This window comes from Pongo abelii, chromosome 4 (assembly GCF_028885655.2).
Source record: "Pongo abelii isolate AG06213 chromosome 4, NHGRI_mPonAbe1-v2.0_pri, whole genome shotgun sequence".
NCBI lineage: Eukaryota > Metazoa > Chordata > Mammalia > Primates > Hominidae > Pongo > Pongo abelii.
The window spans coordinates 143,170,349-143,189,991 of record NC_071989.2 but is presented as its reverse complement, the minus strand read 5'-3'; the positions used below and the strand labels follow the sequence as shown (position 1 = coordinate 143,189,991).

General features: G+C 40.9%; 1 protein-coding gene across 3 annotated transcripts in view; it reads right to left on the bottom strand.

Moving 5' to 3' along the window:
* The window catches only part of DDX46 (DEAD-box helicase 46), a 71,428-nt gene that overhangs the window by 944 nt on the left and 50,841 nt on the right, over positions 1-19,643 (bottom strand). Inside the window, exons 17-22 of one of the 3 annotated variants that reach the window (XM_024247270.3) lie at positions 17,076-17,213; positions 16,586-16,735; positions 11,811-11,987; positions 10,706-10,924; positions 9,259-9,403; positions 1,253-1,326 (exon numbers count right to left, since the gene is read on the bottom strand). In XM_024247270.3, coding sequence (XP_024103038.1) covers positions 1,253-1,326; positions 9,259-9,403; positions 10,706-10,924; positions 11,811-11,987; positions 16,586-16,735; positions 17,076-17,213 — 903 coding nt within the window. Of the gene's footprint in view, positions 1-1,252; positions 1,327-9,258; positions 9,404-10,705; positions 10,925-11,806; positions 11,988-16,585; positions 16,736-17,075; positions 17,214-19,643 lie in introns of those variants that run through there. The other 2 variants (XM_024247271.3, XR_008525744.2) reach the window with 2 other exon arrangements.

Below are 19,643 nucleotides of genomic sequence, written 5' to 3'. Positions count from 1 at the left end.
AACTTCTAACCACCCCCACCTCCCCACAAAAAAAGGAATGCTCTGTGAGGGGAATTTTAGAAAAGCTCTCAGAATTACACTTAGAGAAAAGACAGCGTTTCCTTTCAAAGGAAATGTACACACGTAGGGAGTGTTTATAAGCTGCAACTGGCACTAAAGACACAAGGACATGTCTACCTCCTCTGGACAGGCAGTCTGTAAGGGGCTTTTTCCAAAATCACATTAAGTCATTGTTCAAGTTTAAAGACACTGACAACACCATGTGTTGGGAAATATGTAGAACAACTGGAATTTTCATACACTTCTGGATTGAGTGTGAATTGATGTAACCCTTTGAAAAACTATTTAGCAATACCTAGCCTATAATTAACAATTCTACTCCAAGGTATATACCCAAGGAAAAAATCATGCTAATATATACCAAACGCACATGGAATAATGTTCACAGAAGTGTTATACATAAAAACCAAAAATAAGAATAGCCCCCAAATCCAATATATAAATTAATTGTTGTATATTCATATAAATATTATATGGCCATGAAAATGTATGAATTATTGCTACATGCAATAACATGGACCGATCTCCTCAAAATGTTGAGTGAAGGAAACTAGATGCAAAACGTGCAAACACATGATTCCACTTATGTGGAGTTCAAAAACAGGAAAAACTAATCTATGATTTTAAAATTCACAATATGCGGCCGGGTACCGTGGCTCACGCCTGTAATCCCAGCACTTTGGGAGGCCGAGGCAGGTGAATCATGAGGTCAGGAGTTTGAGACCAGCCTTGCCAACATAGTGAAACACCATCTCTACTAAAAATACAAAAATTAGCCAGATGTGGTGGTGTGTGCCTGTAATCCCAGCTACTCAGGAGGCTGAGGCAGGAGAATCGCTTGAACGCAGGAGGCGGAGGTTGCAGTGAGCCAAGATCGTGCCATTGCACTCCAGCCTGGGTGACAATGCAAGACTCAGTCTCAAAAAAAAAAAAAGATAAAAATTCAAGGTATGGTTTTGTTGGGGGGAGATGAATGGAGATGAATAGTGACAAGAATAGACACAGAGAAGACTTCTGGGATATTAGTAATGTTTTTTATTTCTTGATCTGGGTAGTGACTACCCTGGTATGCTTATTACTTTGTGAAAATTCATCAAACTATATGTTTATGATTTGAGTACTTGTCTGTATTTATATTTCAATAAAACACTTATTGAAACAAAACAAACGAAACTTTAAGGTTTTCACTCACCAGCCGGATCAGCTCTTCTTTTATGAGCCTGGTGATTTCTGCCTTTGCTTTCTGCACAGCCAGTTCATTGGCACCTGGTGATTGAGTGGAAAGCATATTATTCACATTACTAAACTTACACTGTGTTTACCCATATCACGGAGGTCCAGGAAGAAACACTGTAGGTGACTTTCAGAAACACTGTACTGCCTGCCAAGATAGCCATTTAATGCCTGGTGGAACATTACCCACATTATATAATAGCTGCTTATTATTTTGATTACTTTCAGAGTTTCAAATGTAACCACTGAGGTCATATTATGTGTTAAGAGTTCCTAGCATGGTGATTAAAAAGAGTGGAATAAAAAGACTATTAGCAATTTGTTCAGAAGATAGTAAGAGAAGGCTAAAGGGAAATATAACTTCCTTGGTTTATTCATTTAGCAAGTATTTATTAGACATTTATGATGTTCATTGAAGTCTACAAATGTTTCAGAAGGGTCTCGTCTGAACAAAATCTTTAAAATGAAAGGAGGACTAGCCAATTGGAGGGAGGAAAGATACCAGAAGAGTATTTTGTAAAGGGAATTACATGCATAATGGTACAGAGTTAAGACAAGCATGCTTAATTATTGAAGAATAAGAAGCGTAGCGTGGTTGGAAAAGGAGTGTGAAAGAACACAGCAAGATAGCTGACTGGATGAGGTAGGCTGCAGACATTCATTCACAGTTATCAATTTCATAAACATTAAGCACTCACCTCTCACATACTGTGAGACATTTAACATATAAAGAACAAATTCATGCTCTTTAAAAGCTTACAGACTAGAAAAACAAACTTGTAAAGATATCACAACAGGATGAAAAGGAAGTAGTTCACAAACTTCACTTTTAAATACCACTTTTAGGAAGCTTTTCCTGACTCTTAAAGGCACAGTTAAGTGTTTTTTTCCTTAGTGCTCTCACAATATTGTATTTATACCATCACAAGAGCACACTTTTGAGGTAGAATGGACAAGATATTTTTTCTGATGGGATGTGAACAGTGAAAAAGAGAAACAAATTAAGATATTAAGAGCTGGCTGGCAAGTGAAAAAAGGTAGAAGTAATAAAAGAATATATTGATTCCAGGAGGAAAAACAGGTGTTTTTTGGACAGTGATAATGGGTGAAATTTAATTCTAAAATTGCTGTAGCTGAGGTGCTCATCAGACATCCAATTGGAAATATAGATGAGACCAATGGAAATACGGACCAGAAGTTTAGAAGTGGCAGAGATTAGAGAGCCATCAAGGGTAGGCTGGGTAGAATCTGGAGCCAATGGACAATGCCAGTGAGTAGGTAAGTACAGATAGGCACCACATTGCACACTGAGAAGAGAAAAAGAGCTGAATCAAAGAAGACTAAAGATTGAAATGTCTAAGAATAAAAGGAGGACTGGGTTTGCAATGTAGAGAGCTATATTTTTATCATTCCATGTATTTTTAAAAAACACAAATTAGGGAAAGATTTACAATAAACGAGAAAATTTCCCCCCATATTAGAAATGAGTAACTTTTCTGTCCCCAGAGAGACAGAGACGGAGCTAGAAAGAGAGACAGAAACAGTTTCACAACAGGAAGGAAAAGGCCAAGAATATGGCTATGAAGTCATAGCAACATATCTAATTTAAATCCTATACCTCCACTAGCCACTAACCACAACAGTATAAAACTATGTGGGGAAGGTGAGTGCTGGAAGGGAAGAGAAACAGAAGAATCAAGACCAAAGTCAGACTGAAAATTACAACAAAAATGAAATTTAGGAGGAAAACACGTTGCTTGGTATGAGTTGGTGTGAAGCTTGTTGATATTTTTGTGCAACTTTAAAAAGAAGGAAAATGACACTCTCACCTAGATTTAACTGGAAAATTAATTTTCCTACTTTTGTCAGAGCCCGACAATTCGGACCAGTTTAAATTCTGACTTATGTAACTTCTTGTAATAGGTTACATATGTTTATAAGCAGCTATGAAAAAAAGGGCATTTCCTTTCATTGGGCCTAAAACAACTCTGGCTGCTTTTAAGGGATTCTCCACTAGTAAAAAGAGAGGGTCACAGAACAGGCTATATAAATTATACAGGCTGACTAGGCATGTAAGTCCTTCCTGTTCTCCTTCCCTTTGCCTGGTGGGAGGCCTGGAGCTGCTGAGCCAAACAGAGCCTCCAAGGAGCCAGCCGGGCAGTGGGGTCCCTCCAATTACAGAACTAGAAACAGATGACACTAGGCTCCTTCCACAGTAGCAACACCTGTTTTCATCCTGTTAGTGTTTAGTTGAGTTTGGAGTTTCAAAAACTAAATGATCCTTTAAAAAATCTAATTACCTCTGAAAATTCTAAAAGCTTTAGATCACTTAAATTACCAAACCCTAGCTCTTACTCAGTATCATTATATTTCTTTTTCTTTTTCTTTTTTTTTTTTTTGAGACAGAGTTTCGCTGTTTTTGCCCAGGCTGGAGTGCAGTGGCACCATCTCAGCTCACTGCAACCTCTACCTTCTGGTTCCAAGCGATTCTCTTGCCTCAGCCTCCCGAGTAACTGGGATACAGGATCCCACCACCATGCCCAGCTAATTTTTGTATTTAGTAGAGATGGGGTTTCACTATGTTGGCCAGGCTGGTCTCAAACTCTTGACCTTGTGATCCGCCCGCTTCGGCCTCCCAAAGTGCTGGGATTACAGGCGTGAGCCACCGCGCCCAGCCATTATCATTATATTTCTAGATTATCCTTGAGATTTGCTTTCAATAAAGTTGCCTTTTTACTGGGGAGGCTTGCTTAGATTATTATAAAAATTAGACGTTATTTCCTGAGTGTACATTGACAGTGGAGACAAATGACCAGAACCATTCTGGATGAAAGGAAAACTACATCGAAGCTGTGGAATCAGTGAATATCTCACTTCACATCACTTGGTAGTAGAGATGTGTTCTGATAAAGTTATACATAAATTGAAATTTGATATATCAATTATACCATACCAAGCAAATGCTGCATTTAAATTAATAAATGAATTACAAAAAGAATCCTTTTTCAAAGCAAATAATCGTGTCTCTCACCTACCTCTTTATAAGGCAAACATTTAAAATATTAATTTTGCTTAAATGATACCCATGTATTCAAGCAGAAAATAAAATCCTGACTCCATGTACACCAAAGGTTTTATTGCCACATCCTCTATCATTGTCTTCAGCCTGTATGATCTAATTAACACAGTAGCAAAGACCTGTCCAGTTCCAACTACAGAAACACAACAGCTTAAGTTTTCTCTGCTTGAAGACCCAGGGGTCAGCAACCCCTATTTCACTATGTAATAAGAAACAGTGTCACATGAGTTAGAAACATACTGGGTCATTGGCAGACCAAAAGTATTTCAGGATACACAAAAGGATGCCATTTTTAAACCTGACTTCAAATAGATCTAAGTCAGTTTCTCATAGTCACAAACATGAAGAAAAAAGTGTAGTTTGCCTAGTTCTGGACACACATCCTTTGTATGCCATTTAGAAATATGTATGAAACTTACCATGACTCAATGATAGAGTGGCAAAAACATGGAAAACAAACAGCTGTATTTGTCGGGCGTGGTGGCGCTCGCCTGTAATCCCAACACTTTGGGAGGCCAAGGCAGGAGGATCACGAGGTCAGGAGATAGAGACCATCCTGGCCAACATGCTGAAACCCCATCTCTACTAAAAATACAAAAATTAGCTGGGTGTGGTGGCATGTGCCTATAATCCCAGCTACTTGGGAGGCTGCCAGGAGGCAGAGGTTTTAGTGAGCCAAGATCGCACCATTGCACTCCAGCCTGGCGACAGAGCGAGACTCCATGTCAAAAAAAAGACGAAACTAAGAAATTCTCAGATAAACAAAACCTGAGTTAGTTGCTAGTATACCTGCCCTACAAGAAATACAAAAGAAAATCCTCCAGACTGAAGTGAAAGAACCCTAGATGATTACTTGAATGAGGAAACAATACTCATAACTACATAAGTAAATATAAAAGTCAGTATTATTTTTAGTTCGTAGCTTCTCTTTATTTCCTGTATGATTTTAAAATTACATAAAATAATTATGAATCTATGTTGAAGAATACAGAATGTATGAAGATGTACAGGTCTGGGCCCAGCATGGTGGCTCATGTTTGTAATCCCATCACTTTGGGAGGCTGAGGCAGGAGGATCACTTGAGCCCAGGAGTTCAAGAACAGTCTGGGCAACATAGTGAAAACCCATCTCTACAAAAAATACAAAAATTTAGCTGGACATAGTGGCATACACCTGTGGTCCCAGCTAAATGGGGGGCTGAGGTGGGAGGCTTGCTTGAGCTGTGACTGGGTCACTGCACTCCAGGACAGGTGACAGAACAAGACTCTGTCTCAAAAAAAGATGAGCAGGTTTGGGAGGCCAATGTGGGAGTACACGTGAAGCCAGGAGGTCAAGACAAGCCTAGACTGTAACATAGCAAGACCCTGTCTCTAGAAAAAAAAATTTTTTTCACTAGCCAGGCATGGTGGCACAGGCCTGTGGTCCTAGCTATTCAGGAGGCTAAGGATAGAGGATCACTTGAACCCTGGAGTTTGAAGGTGCAGTAAACTATAATCTCACCTTTGCACTCCAGCCTGAGTGACAGATCAAGACCCTGTCTCTTAGAAAAAGGTATACAGGAATTTTGTGTCAATAACAACAAAAAAATAGATGGGACTATATAGGAGCAAAATTTTTGTATAGTATTAAAACTAAGTTGGCATTAATTGAACTATGTTGTTATGAATTAAGATATTAATTGCAATCCACTGAGTAACCGCTAAGAAAATACCTGGCTGGGCACGGTGGCTCAGGCCTGTAATCCCTGCACTTTGGGAGGCTGAGGTAGGCAGTTCACCTGAGGTTAGGAGGTCAAGAACAGCCTGGCCAACGTGGTGAAACCCCATCTCTACTAAAAATAAAAGTAGCCAGGCATGCGTCTGTAATCCCAGCTACTAGGGAGGCCAAGGGAGAACTCCTTGAACCCGGGAGGTGGAGGTTGCAATGAGATGAGACTGTGCCATTGCACTCCAGCCTGGGCAACAGAGTGAGACTCCATCTCAAAAACAAACAAACAAACAAACAAAAAAACCTAAAAATACATATAGCAAAAGAAACAAGAAGGCCGGGCATGGTGGCTCATGCCTGTAATCCCAGCACTTTGGGAGGCCAAGGCAGGCAGATCATGAGGTCAGGAGATTGAGACCATCCTGGCCAACATGGTGAAACCCCATGTCTACTGAAAATACAAAAATTAGCTGGGCGTGGTGGTGCATGCCTGTAGTCCCAGCTACTCGGGAGGCTGAGGCAGTAGAATCGCTTAAGCCCGGGAGGCAGAGGTTGCAGTGAGCCGAAACTGCGCCGCTGCATTCCAGCCTGGTGACAGAGCTAGACTCCCTCTCAAAAAAAAAAAAAAAAAAAAAACCGAGAAACGAGCAAATCAAAATGGCACACAAGAAAATATTACTTTAACACGGCGGGGCACAGTGGCTCATGCCTGTAATCCCAGCACTTTGGGAGCCCGAGGCAGGTGGATCACCTGAGGTCAGGAGTTTGAGACCAGCCTGACCAACATGGTGAAAACTCGTCTCTACTAAAAATACAAAAATTGGCCGTGCGCAGTGGCTCACACCTGTAATCCCAGCACTTTGGGAGGCCGAGGCGGGTGGATCACAAGGTCAGGAGATCGAGACCATCCTGGCTAACATGGTGAAACCCTGTCTCTACTAAAAATACAAAAAAAAAAAAAAATTAGCCGGGCGTGGTGGCAGGCACCTGTAGTCCCAGCTACTTGGGAGGCTGAGGCAGGAGAATGGTGTGAACCCGGGAGGCGGAGCTGGCAGTGCGCCGAGATCGCGCCACTGCACTCTAGCCTGGGCAACAGAGCAAGACTCTGTCTCACAAAAAAAAAAAAAAAAAAAAAAAAAAAAAAAAAACGAAAATTAGCTAGGCGTGGTGGGGCGGCGCCTGTAATCTTAGCCTCTCAGGAGGCTGAGGCATGAGAATTACTTGAACCCAGGAGGTGGGAGTTGCAGTGAGTCGAGATCGTGCCACTGCACTCCAGCCTAGATGACATAGTGAGACTTTTGTCTCAAAAAAAAAAAACCAGAAAAGAAAAGATTACTCTGACACAAAAAAGGCAGTAACTGAGATCTTTTATAATGCAGGCATTCACAGCTAGAAATTTCTCTCTAAGCACTGCTTTCACTGAATCCTGTTTAAGTTTCGCGAAGGTACTGAAGACTGAACTGTACATTTTTAACGGTTAAAATGGACAAACTTTTGTTACTTGAATTTTACCTCAATGTAAGTCCTAAATAGCAAAAGACTGCTACAGATTTTAAAAATAGTTCCAAATGGAAACAGTACAATCAAAAAGTAAGAGGTCTAGCCTGGCCAACATGGTGAAACCCCATCTCTACCCAAAAATACAAAAATTAGCCAGGTATGGTAGCACATGCCTGTGGTCCCAGCTACCCAGGAGGCTGAGGCATGAGAATCGCGTGAACCCTGGAGGCGGAGGTTGCAGTAAGCCAAGATCATGCCATTGCACTCCAGCCTGGGCGATATAGTGCTAAACCCTGTACTGACAACAATGCTATGGTGTCAAGGAAATGAAGCCAGAACAGATGGTTCTATTATCTAGCAGTCTAGTTCTGTCTTGCTTCCATTTCACATGATGTCAGAAAACAAAAACAAAAACCACTTAAAATATCAATAACAAAGATGTTCGGATTAAACATAAATAAAGTGGGCTGGGCGCAGTGGCTCATGCCTATAATCCCAGAACTTTGGGAGACCAAGGCGGGCGGACCATGAGGTCAGGAGTTTGAGACCAGCCAGGCCAGCATGGTGAAACCCCGTCTCTACTAAAAACACAAAAATGAGCCAGGCATGGTGGTGCATGCCTGTAATCCCAGCTACTCGGGAGGCTGAGGCAGGAGAACTGCTTGAACCCGGGAGGTGGAGGTTGCAGTGAGCCAAGATCGCGCTATTGTACTCCAGCTCTGGGCAACAGAGCAAGACTCCATCTCGGGGGAAAAAGCAAAACAAAACAAAACAAAAATCAAAAACATAAATAAAGTGTGACAGGGTGTCCTACTATGCAGTAGAGTAACACATCACAAAAAACAAAATAGGCTGGGCACATTGGCTCATGCCTGCAATCCTAGCACTTTCGGAGGCTGAGCGGGGGCGGGTCCCTTGAGCTCAGGAGTTTGAGACCGGCCTGGGCACCAAAACACAACCCTGTCTCTACAAAAAAGACAAAAAAATAAGTCAGGTGTGGTGGCATGTTCCTGTAGTCCCAGCTACTTGGGGGTGTTGAGGTGGGAGGATCACTTGAGCCCAGGACGTTGAGGCTACAGTGAGCTCAGATTGCACCACTGCGCTCCAGCCGGACAAAATAAGACCCTGTCTCAAAATAAATAAAGATGGAAATTGCCTCTGGAATGAATTCATTCATGAATGTATGAAATAAAGTTAAAAACCAAACCTGACTGCTGTTAGATGATGTATTATTTATATCCATTACGTTGTGGCATTGTCTACTTGTTATTTTGTTAAAGGTATAAACTTTCATGGGCATAATTTCACAGGCAATATTTGCCTAGATAAACATTCATTAAGTGGACTAATACACTTGATTTACTTTCCAAACTAAACTTAGGCCAGAATATTCCACTTACTAGAAGCATAAACAGGTCAGTCCTTAAAATGTAAGTTTTCTTTTAATTTTCAAATTTGACTAAATTGCCAAAACTGAGTCTCGCAAACAGATCATTTATCTTTGCATATGTACTGAAATTCTTCTATATAAAGACCTCAATTGTCATAAGATTTTTTTTTCAGAGGTGTTCCTTACTTTCAGTTTTCTCTAGAATTGACCTCACATGCTCTTTGCGTTTATTACATCTACATCAACCTTGATCTAAATGCAAGACTGAAACAGAACTAACAGTACATACTTTCAATTGCCAAGTAAATCTTCCGCTCGCCTTCCTTGGGTTCTTTGCCAGGAGGGAAGTAGGTTCCTCTGATTGTAATTGCGGCTTCAGAGTATTCACTGATTCTCTGCAGAGCTTCCTTAGAGGTAACTTTCCACCTAGCAGTCTAAAAGAAAAGGTAAGGAAAAGAAAAATCACTTCATAACAGGATAAAAAAATCCAGGCGTGCTGACTAGGCTGGCTGATATCATATTATGGGTGGGTGTGTGTGTGTGTGTGTGTGTGTGTGTGTGTGTGTGTGTGTGTGTGTGTGTGTGTGTGTGTGTGTGTGTGTGTGTGTGTGTGTGTGTGTGTGTGTGTGTGTGTGTGTGTGTGTGTGTGTGTGTGTGTGTGTGTGTGTGTGTGTGTGTGTGTGTGTGTGTGTGTATGTATACATATACATATATATACGTGTATATATATATATGTATACGTATATATATATTTTCTTTTGAGATGGAGTTTCACTCTTTTTGCCCAGGCTGGAGTACAATGGTGCAATCTTGGCTCACCGCAACCTCCGCCTCCCAGGTTCAAGCGATTCTCCTCCCTCAGCCTCCAGAGTAGCTGGGATTACAGGCATGCGCCACCATGCCCAGCTTATTTTTGTATTTTTAGTAGAGACGGGGTTTCACCATGTTGGTCAGGCTGGTCTCAACCTCCCGACCTCAGGTGATCCACCCGCCTTAGTCTCCCAAAGTGCTGGGATTCCAGGCGTGAGCCACCTCACCAGGCCCTATGGTCAATATTGAGATCATTATTGGCCGGGCGTGATGGCTCACGCCTGTAATTCCAGCACTTTGGGAGGCTAAGGTGGGTGGATCACCTGAGGTTGGGAGTTCGAGACCAGCCTGACCAACATGGAGAAACCCCATCTCTACTAAAAATAGAAAAATTAGCCAGGCATGGTGGTGCATGCCTGTAATCCCAGCACTTTGGGAGGCCGAGGCGCGCAGATGACCTGAGGTCGGGAATTCAAGACCAGCCTGAACAACATGGTGAAACCCCGTCCCTACTAAAAATACAAAAATAAGCTGGGCATGGTGGTGCATGCCTGTAATCCCAGCTACTCGCGAGGCTGAGGGAGGCGAATCGCTTGAACCCGGGAGGCAGAGGTTGAGGTGAGCCGATATCACACCATTGTACTCCAGCCTAGGCGGTAAGAGCAAAAGTCCATCTCAAAAAAAAACAACAACAAACAAACAAAGAAAACAAAGATCATTATTAATACATACCTGCATCATAAGTTCATTTAGATCCTAAGGTACCTTGAACATACTCATAAAAATCAAATTTCTATTGTTATATCCTCCATTTAGGTGAAGAGTGAAGGAGTTATTAAAATGTTCATGGGTTTTACAGATGAGATTTTTCCTCCAAAGAAGAGTTTCTACTTCACAATAAAAAAAGGTTTAAACCTGTTACTTGCCTGTGGGAAGTCATTGATCTCTAATTCTTCTTCATATCTCTTAAAAGACTCATTCTGTCCACCATCCTGTCTCTCTTCTTCTTGTTTCTCTAAAGGCACATAATTGAGCTTGGCATTGATCTTTTCAGCAAGTTGTTCTGCAATGGTTTTTGCAGAAACAGTGGGAGCCAGAATGGTGCCACCTCTAAGAATTGCATTGGTGGCCTGCTGCATCACATCCTGTAGTTAAAGAAGACTTAGTTAAATCTCAAATGAGGGCAGAGACAAGAGTAGGGACCACACCACAAATTATTCTTTGAAAAGCTACTAACTTTATATGCAAGTTTAATAAATAAACACCTTTCTAATGCATAGTCTCATTGATATGTGTGATTTAGCAATATATATTTATAATGTAGTTTAATGTACCTCCTTGTGTATAAGAAAACTGGAGAACATTCAACTCTCTATTAAATATTCTACTAGATCATACAGATATAGTTGATAATTAGCTAACTCTTGATGTCAGACACAGTAAATATTTCCAAAATCATTTGCATACTCTAATTCCTAGGAGTTTACTCCAAATTTGAATGTTTGTACTACTACCATCACTGAGCTCCTTCATCTCTATGACCCAACCCAACATTACAAACATTATAATGACTGCCTCAAAAGCTTCAAAATAACAAGTAAGCTTCCAAGAAAAAGATAACGTGAAATATTTAAAAATCACATTTCTCCACTGTTTAAGACCATATTAATTTGAGTCATGTAACTGGGTGTTTGTATATCCAGGGAGTTGTGTGCCCAATAAAAGCAGATAAAGAAAAAGAGAATTATTAATACATCTTTAAGATTTTGTTAAGACTCATCAGAATACTACCCTATAAAACTACCTATGGCTAACAGTTAGAAATTCTAGAATAGACATAAAGTCCTCAGTTAATAGCACCAGAGAAATCATCCAAATGCAACGATCAAAAAATTCTGTATTGAGAATGTTAAATTCTCACAGACTCAATGTCTAGGACAACTTATTTACTTGTGCTCAACATAATTCCTGAAAAGTAAAATCAAAGAACTTCTTAAAAGTATTGACTGAGACTTGGAACAAATTACTTAATACCTGAGACTCGATGCCCAAATTCTTCTGGGCATTGATTCTAAGAGCCAATCTCTTAGCAATTTCTAATTTCTCAGCATTTCCTGCAGTTGGAGCAGGAACACTTGATGTTCCAGGAGCAGCCATATCCTTTACTCTCTTCTTTGAATTAAACATGCTTTCAATTTGCTCATCAATCTAGACCAAAAGGAAAAAAAGGACTAGTAAAAAACTGAATTAGAAATACCAAATTAAGTTATTCTACAGAAATAAATAAGGAATGTTTCCACCAAAAGGTTGGAATCAGATAGTTATATTTACACAAATCCTACTACACAGATCCATGGGAAAATATATCACCTATTTGTTAAAAGTCACATTTCATTTAAAAAATCAGTTGTCTATGGTGGGGAGAAAAATAGAAAACAGAGAAACAACATTGTATGAACCATGTCATCAGACTCCTGAGAGGACCAGAAACTTCATCCCTGTTCAATAAATGAGGAAACATCTGCTTTCCAGACAGAACAGCCAATACAATGCAGCTGACTTGCCCCAGGGCTCAGGCCTTGAGACCAAATTATACTGCAATGAAAGAGGCTGGAAGAAGGACTATAACTCAAGGTCAGTGGCCAACTAAAAATATAGTCAATAATTCTCAGAGGGAGTGGTATAACATGTTCCTAAGGCAAAGCTCTCAAAACTCTTCCCAACCCACAAAATCCAATTCGATTTGCCTTAAAAACTGGGTAACTGAACCAGAAAACGCTTATTCCCTTATTCCTTTGAATCAAGAAAGGAAAGAAATGCAGGCTGTTTCCCGACCAAGGCAAGCGCAATGATGAAAGCTCCGCTTTGACAGGAGTCACATGAGCCCTACTGCTAGGTGAATTTCTTTTTTTTTTTTTTTTTAAGACAGAGTCTCGCTCTGTCTCCCAGGCTGGAGTGCAATGGCGTGCCATCTCAGCTCACTGCAAGCTCCGCTTCCCGGGTTCAAGCCATTCTCCTGCCTCAGCCTCCTGAGTAGCTGGGACTACTGGTGCCTGCCACCACACCCGGCTAATTTTTTGTATTTTTAGTTGAGATGGGGTTTCACCATGTTAGCCGGGATGGTCTCGATCTCCTGACCTCGTGATCCGCCCACCTTGGCCTCCCAAAGTGCTGGGATTACAGGTGTGAGCCACCGCGCCCAGCCTGCTATATGCATTTCTTTTAAAAAATGCCCTTTGCCCAACAATGACTACTGATATCACTGATTACAGAAATACAAGCCCCCTTCAGAAATTTAGATTAGATTAATAAAGCTGTATCTTCTAGATCTCAAATGCACAGAAAAGCTTATTTAGGGCTTAAAAATTAATTGGTTAATTTACAAAGCTCTTTTACTAAAATAAAAACAGTCCATTTAGCTTTTACATTTTTTGGAGACAGGGTCGCCTTTAACTCCCAGGCTCGAGGGTTCCTCACACCTCGGCCTCCCAAGTAGCTAGGACCACAGCGTGCACTATCACATCCAGCTAATTTTTAAAAACGCTTTTATAGAGACGGGGTCTCACTGTGTTGTCTAGGAGGGTCTTGAACTCCTGGGCTCAAGCTATCCTCCCAACATGGCCTTCCAAAGTGTTGGGATTACAGGCCATGAGCCACCACACCCAGCCTTAGATTCTTCTTAAAACATTTATTACCTATTAAAGGGTTTTAGTTATGGCCAGGCACAGTAGCTTCTGCCTATAATCCCAGCATTTTGAGAGTCCAAGGCAGGAAGATTACTTGAGCCCAGGAGTTCAAGACCAGCCTGGGCAACATGGCGAAACCTTGTCTCTACAAAAAATATAAAAGTTAGCCAGGCATGGTGGCACATGCCTGTAGTCCCAGATATTCAGAAGGCTGAGGTGGAGAATCACCTGAGCCCAGGAGGTTGAGGCTACAGTGAGCCAAGATCACGCCACTTTACTCCAGCCTGGTTGATGGAGTGAGATCCTGTCTCATAAAAACAAAACAAAACAAAACCCCAAAAAAACACCAACAGGGGGTTAGTTATCAACTAGTTTTAAAACTCAACATTTACCTGAGTAAAACTTTTTTAAATTAAATAGCATTCATGGTATTACAATCTGAACAAATTCATAAAATCAGGAAAGGGGGAAGTATACAATGCTAGCTGGTAGAGCTAACCTTACTTTTGATTTTATTCGTGTTAAGTACTGTTTATATTTTTCATAAAATTATATATTACTTTAACACCCGAAGAAACAATTACCGTATTTTATCACAAGATTTTAAAAAACAGTTAAAAATACTGCAGTTTTCCCTTTATACATGGAATACATTCCAAGAACCCCAGTGGATGCCTAAAAACACAGATAATACCACACTGTTTTTTCCTATACATACATACCTATGATAAAGTTTAATTTATAAATTAGGTACAGTTAAGAGATTAACAACAATAAAATAGGACAATTATAACAATATACTATAATAGAAGTTATATGAATGTGGTCTCAAAATACTCTAATAGTTTCAGACTGTGGTTAACCTATGGCAACTAAAACCACAGAAAAGAGGAAACTACCATAATGTCAAAAAGTGACAGATGTTTTTAAAACATGGCTACAAATTATTTAATAGTCTTTTTTCCTGAGTGTGGGCTGGACTTAATGACTTCCTTCTAATAGAAGAAAGTGGGCTGGGCATGGTGGCTCATGTTTATAATACCATCACTTTGGGAGGCTGAGGCAGGAGGATCACTTGAGCCCAGGAATTTCAGACCAACCTAGGCAACATAGTGAGACCTCGCCTCTAAAAAAAACATTTTAAAATATATATTAACAGGGCATGGTGGTGCACCTATAGTACCAGCTACTCAAGAGGCTGAGGTGGGAAGATCGCTTGAGCCCAGGAGGCAGAGGCTGCAGTGAGCTGAGTTCACACCACTACACTCCAGCCTGGGCAACAGAGTCAGACTCTGTTACCAAAACAAAACAAAACAAGACAAAAAAAACCCCACAAAGAATAAAGTGGAAGTGACAGAGTGTAATTTCAGAGACTAGTCATAAAAAGCACTAAAGCTTTCTCTTTGCTCTCTTGGATCACTTACTGTGGGGAAAACCAGCTGCCATGTGGGTAAGGACAGGCAAAGAGGTGAAGAACTGAGGCATCCTATCTACATCAAAGTGAATGATGTTGGAAGCAGATCATCCAGCAACAGTCAAGCCTGCAGATGACTGCAATCTCATGAGCGCCTAAGCCAGAACTACCTGACTAAACTGCTCCTGATTTCCTGACCATAAGGAACTATGTGATAATAAGTGTTTATTGCTTTAACCTGCTAAGTTTTGATTTGTTACATGGTAACAAATAAATTTAAAAAATGAAATTTGGCCAGGTGTGGTGGCTCACGCCTGTAATCTGAGCACTTTGGGAGGCCGAGGCGGGTGGATCACGAAGTCAAGAGATCAAGATCATCCTGGCCAACATGATAAAACCCTGTCTCTAGTAAAAATACAAAAAAAATTAGCCAAGCATGGTGGCGCGTGCCTGTCATCCCAGTTACTTGGGAGTCTGAGGCAGGAGAACCGCTTGAACCTGAGAGGCGGAGGTTGCAGTGAGACAAGATCGAGCCACTGCACTCCACACTCCAGCCTGGTGACAGAGCGAGACTCCATCTCAAAAAAAAAAAAAAAAAAAAAAAAAAAAAAAGACTTTATTGGCCAGGCACAGTGGCTCACACCTATAATCCCAGCACTACAGGAGGCCAAGGCGGGTGGATCACCTGAGGTCAGGAGTTTGAGACCAGCCTGGCCAATATGGTGAAACCCCATCTCTACTAAAAATACAAAAATCAGCCGGGTGTGGTGGTAGGTGCCTGTAATCCCAGCTACTCAGGAGGCTGAAACAGGAGAATCGCTTGAACCCGGGAGGCAGAGGTTGCAGTGAGCTGAGATTACGACACTGCAGTCCAGCCTGGGTGACAGAGCAAGACACGCCCAGCTAATTTTTTGAGCTAGTATGGTATCCTAGAAAGAAATGGCTTAAGGTTAATACAACAACTGGGTTCTGGTCCTGACTGTGTTAACTCCCACTGTGGTCCTGGACCTAACATCTTTTCTTGGAGTCAATTTCCTAATGATAAGATCAGATTGAATTTCTGATTTCCAAAATTATTTTCTGAACTTGTTTAACATGATATGTCCAAAAGTGTTCTGAGATCAGGTATGTTGGGGAATTTCTGGGTTTAACAAAGTTAAACAAGATTCGTTAAAGACTTTTCACATCCATGGCCAGACGAGGTGGCTCACGCCTGTAATCCCAGCACTTTGGGAGGCCGAGGAAAGGGGATCGCTTGAGGTCAGGAGTCTGAGACCAGCCTGGGCAAGAGGGTGAAACCCCGTCTCTACTAAAAATACAAAAATTAGCCAGGCGTGGTGGTGGATGCCTGTAATCCCAGCTACTCAGGAGGCTGAGGCAGGAGAATTGCTTGAACCCAGGAGGCGGAGGTTACAGTGATTGGAGACCACACCACCGTACTCCAGCCTGGGTGACACAGCCAGACTCCCATCGCAAAAAAAAAAAAAAAAAAGACTTTTCACATCCTTTGAAGTGCTAATAAGTGGTCTATATATTGAGAGGAGGGGTATTGGTATGTAGTACGCAGATTTTCCAAAACTGTTCTGGAACCAACCTCTTGTAAAGAAGGTTTCCAATGATTGTCTATCTTGATAACCATATGGCAAGACCTCCAGTACAAAAGAAATAACTGCTTCAATTAAGAATAAGAGAATAACAGTACTTACATCAACTGCAGCATCCTCATCATCTGAATCCTGCAGACCAAGAGCTGCTTTTTGTAACTTCTTCCTCTCATTAGCCAAAGCTTGTTCTGTTTCATCAAACTTGAATCCCTTACCAGAGAATCCACTACTCTTTTTAATTATTTTCCCCTCCTTTCAAAAAAAGAAAACAAAGTTAATCTCATAGTAAAAACTTTAATGTTTAGGAATTCATACTAATTAAATATTTTTCAAGGTGGTGTATGTCAATGTAATAAAAACACTTCATCTAGCATGTAAGATAAACTAAGAGCTCTACATAGACACCACAAAATACTAAGTTCAAGAATAAGATAGGATTTTAGCTTTCACTCATTTTTCCCTCTAGAGAGAAATAAAAATAGTCCTACCAAAATTTCCAAATGTTAAATAAAAAAGATTTCCAAGAATTAAATAATCCAGGTTTAGTCACATTAATGATTTCTAGAAGAGTAACATGGGTTAAAAAACTCACAGCTTTCTGTTGATCTTTGAAATCACTCCACAGTTTCTCTAAATCAGGAGGTACTGCAGTCCCTGACAATTCAAGAGCTTTAATTATGTCACCAGCATAGCGAGCTTGATCCTCTGTGATAAAAGTATAAGCATAACCCTAATGAATGATGAAAAAGTGCAATTATTAGACACTAACAAGATGGATCCTACTTAGATCACAAGATAAAATCTGATCCACCTAATAAATCCTCGAGATTGACAACATTAACTATAGAATTTTAAAAGCCACGAAAGAGTCTTACTAAATTACTTAATGGTTCAAAGTGAAATATCCAAGTTTAATTTTTTTTTTGTTTGTTTTTTATTTTTCTGAGATGGAGTCTCGCTCTGTTGTCCAGGCTGGAGTGCAGTGGCACAGTTTTGGCTCATTGCAACCTCTGCCTCCCGGGTTCAAGTGATTCTCCTGCCTCAGCCTCCCGAGTAGCTGGGATTATAGGCACTTGCCACTATACCCGGCTAATTTTTGTATTTTTACTAGAGACGGGGTTTCACCATGTCGGCCAGGCTGGTCTCAAATTCCTGACCTCAGGTGATCCGCCCGCCTTGGCCTCCCAAAGTGCTGGGATTACAGGCACGAGCCACTGTGCCCGGCCCAAGTCTAATATTTTAAAAAACACAAGCAAACTAGAAAATTTCTAATTTCTTTACACAGAGGTAGAAATATATGCAATTGGCTGGACACAGTGGCTCACGTCTGTAATCCCAGCACTTTGTGAGGCCAAGGGGCAGGGGGTGGATCATTTGAGGTCAGAAGTTCGAGATCAGCCTGACCAACATAGTGAAACCCCATCTCTACTAAAAACACAAAAAAATTAGCCAAGTGTGGTGGTGCACGCCTGTAATCCCAACTACTTGGGAGGCTGATGCAGGAGAATCACTTGATCCTGGGAGATGGAGGTTGCAGTGAGTGTGAGATGGCGCCAATGCACTCCAGCCTGGGTGACAAGAGTGAAACTCCGTCTCAAAAAAAAATAATAAAATAAAAAGAAACATATGTAATTTTACACAAATGCACAATTGTGTGGTCATACCTATTGATTTTGTTTTTTGTTTTTCCTTTTTTTTTTTTTTGAGATGGAGTCTCGCTAGAGTTTGCTGTCTTCACAAAACAATCTGACCTTGCTGGGTGCAATGGCTCACACCTGTAATCCCAGCACTTGGGGAGGCAGAGGTGGAAAGATAGCTTGAGCCTAGGAGTTTGAGGCCAGCCTGGGCGAAAATGGCAAGACCACATCTCCACAAAAATGTAAAAAACAAAACCAAAAAAACAATCTGACCCAAACAGTCAACTGTTGTGATTTTTTTTTTTTTTTTTTTTTGAGACAAGAGTTTTGCTCCTGCTGTCCAGGCTGGAGTGCAATGGTGCAATCTCGGTTCATCACAACCTCTGCCTCCCGGGTTCAAGCTATTCTCCTGCCTCAGCCTCCCGAGTAGCTCGGATTACAGGCATATGCCACCACGCCCAGCTAATTTTTTATTTTAGTAGAAACAGGGTTTCTCCATGTTGGTCAGGCTGGTCTTGAGCTCCCAACCTCAGGTGATCTGCCCGCCTCGGCCTCCCAAAGTGCTGGGATTACCAGCGTGAGCCACCGCGCCCGGCCAACTGTTACGAATTTTAAAACGTGGTTTAAGATTTTAATTCAGAAATATCTTGGCCGGGTGCAGTGGCTCACGCCTATAATCCCAGCACTTTGAGAGGCCGAGGCGGGCAGATCACGAGGTCAGGAGATCGAGACCATCCTGGCTAACACGGTGAAACCCCGTCTCTACTAAAAATACAAAAAATTAGCCAGGCGTGGTGGCACACGCCTGTAGTCCCAGCTATTTGGGAGGCTGAGGCAGGAGAATCGTTTGAACCTGGGAGGCAGAGGTTGCAGTGAGCCAAGGTCGTGTCACTACACTCCAGTCTGGGCAACAGAGCGAGACTCCATCTCAAGAAAACAAAAACAAAAACAGAAATATCTAAATAGCCACCACCTTTGACCCATGGTCTGCTTTTGTACTCCTACGGGGCTACAAGTATTTACATTTTTATAGGGTTATGAACATATACACAGAAGGAGAGAGAAAGAGAAGAATATGCGACAGAGCCCAAATAGGCTACAATTTTTAGTACATGGCCCTTTCCAAAAAATATTCTTGACTCCTCCCAATACGTTAAAAGAATAAATGCCATTACTACTTATTAAATGTGTATAAGCAGGTGAGCTAAATTCTATGTGCATGGATTTTTCTCATCTATAAAATAGAGTAATATTATTTACCTCAAAGGAAAGTTTTAAGGATAAAATGACATTATATATGCAAAACACTTAAATAGTTTTAAGGATAAAATGATATTATATATGTAAGGATAAAATAACATTATATATGTAAAACAGTTAAAATGACATTATATATGGCAGATAATATGTTATCTATTAATGTAAGCTATGGCATACAAATACTATTTATTGCTTTATTATGCAATGTACAGGGTTAGAAAATTAAATATATCATAATCAATGTCTCCAACAACAGAATAGTC